The 1,915-nt window shown below is 34.0% G+C and overlaps 1 protein-coding gene across 1 annotated transcript; it reads right to left on the bottom strand.

Moving 5' to 3' along the window:
- Window positions 1–18: 18 nt before the first annotated feature.
- Window positions 19–1,430, bottom strand: LOC135211451 (protein gustavus-like). Its single transcript, XM_064244758.1, has 5 exons — window positions 1,350–1,430; window positions 1,124–1,186; window positions 732–879; window positions 444–602; window positions 19–288 (listed from the first exon to the last, which is right to left on the bottom strand). Exons 1-5 carry the CDS (start codon window positions 1,428–1,430, stop codon window positions 110–112), a joined length of 630 nt encoding a protein of 209 aa, XP_064100828.1. The 3' UTR covers window positions 19–109.
- Between the last annotated feature and the right edge of the window lie 485 nt (window positions 1,431–1,915).

Genomic DNA, 1,915 nt, shown 5'->3' with positions numbered 1-1,915 from the left:
TTTTTTTGTGCATATAAGTAAGAAAATATTTACAATATATAGGCCATGAGTTCAATTCTCATGCCTTCCAGTGGGGTGTGAAAGTTGTGTATTTCTGGTGACAAAAGGTTCACCCATGACGTAGTTCGGATGTCACGTTGGTGCTACGAGAGCTGGCCTCCCCGTGGTACAGCAGGTACTGAATAACAGACTGAGGTAAATTTAGCTCCCGTAAACGAGTCAACCTTTGTTTACCAACAGCGTGTCGTATTATCCAGCGACATGAATCCATCAAAGGTAGCGGTGCCGCTATGGATAAAGAAAAATAAAAAATTGAGTTCATAAATATTCTGATGCATCAAGGAAAGGCCTTATCTTGGAAATTTAATTTTTTTTCTTTTATGATTCTCACAACATTAAGCACAATTCATTCTGGAAAAAGTAAAAAATACTGCAATACTTACGATCTAGTCCACCTATGTATCTGATAGAAATTTCACAATTGCCCCATACAGCTGAAACTATTAGAAAAAGCTTCTTGCCTTTCAGGTTACGAAATGCTACTCCCAAATACTGACCCTCTACAACAAATGCCAACGTTCCTTCGTCCATATCTAAGACAACTGAAAATAAGATATAGGATGTCATTTTAAGTTGGGTTATAACAAAGTGGAGGAAAGGGTTCAAATATTCTTATAATAAGGCAAAGTGTTTTGCAATCACAATAAGGATAATAATAACCACCTACTTACCATAAAATTTATCTGGGACAACGAAGGTCTCATTGTTGTTTAATAATGAAGGATAAGTAATGTCCGGGTTGCCTTGCCTGGTATTGTGATACAACTTATTACGGCCTAGGTCCCAGCCCCATGACTGGTCATTACTGCCTACCAAACCCTGGAAGGGAACAATAAGGATTAACTCACTATTGCACACTTTCTTTAAATGTGTTGTCATAACTGGAGGAGGGAAAACTTTGTTCAAATAACTAGGTGTGTGGACGGTACATAACACTTAAAACTGGTATCCCTGAGAATGTAAAGGTGCTTCATTTAGTGGCAACCCCTACAATAGCGTGTGTACCCCGTTGCCGAGTAGACCAGTGTATTTCCCATAAATGTAGACCTTTTGTATAACTAACTTTTCCTCTTATACCATCTGTACTCTGGGCAACAGGTTGTCGATGGAACGTCATTTTGTCATCCTGTAATAATACAACAATAAGAATGATATAAAGTAACACTAAAAAATTTTAGTTAAATCATAAAATATTACAGTTTAAACTGAAATGAAACAGTCAAATCTTAACTTCGTGAAATAGCTGCCTACATATACTACAGTAAATGACAGAAATACAATTTCCGCACCTTGAAACACAAAAATTTGAGCGATCTGTCTTCTGCATTCCATGCGTGCTTGAGTGAAGCCTCTCGTGGGATGGGCGGCATCTTGAGGAGGAAGTCTAACCGTTTGGGGCAGGTATAATCCGAGGACATTATTTTTTTATTATAAATAAATAAATAAATAAATCAAATATAAAAACATACACATACAAATACTACAGATATAATTTTAAAAAATATAAAATTGAGTGAGTTTTTCGTTTATTCGTTTCTTAAACGAACAGTGCAAAATGCTAATTCAACTACATAAATTCCTCGATATTATAGCACAATTGATAAAAGATTTTACTTTGGAACGTAAAATTCCCTCACTGCAAAAAAGTTCGTTGTCTTGCTTGTATGATCACGAAACAATAACTTATACTATACATAATTAAATATATAATATTATATATATATAATATATATATATATAATAATAATAATAATAAAATCTCACCCCCCAGTTAATATTGGGTTTCATTGATGAAAAATAAATATTTATTTTTTTTAACTATGAAACCTTTAATTTATCTTTATTTTATCCTTCT

This window comes from Macrobrachium nipponense, chromosome 4 (assembly GCF_015104395.2).
Source record: "Macrobrachium nipponense isolate FS-2020 chromosome 4, ASM1510439v2, whole genome shotgun sequence".
NCBI classification, from domain to species: domain Eukaryota; kingdom Metazoa; phylum Arthropoda; class Malacostraca; order Decapoda; family Palaemonidae; genus Macrobrachium; species Macrobrachium nipponense.
Note: the sequence above shows the minus strand (reverse complement) of the source record. Positions and strands in the feature narration are given on the sequence as shown.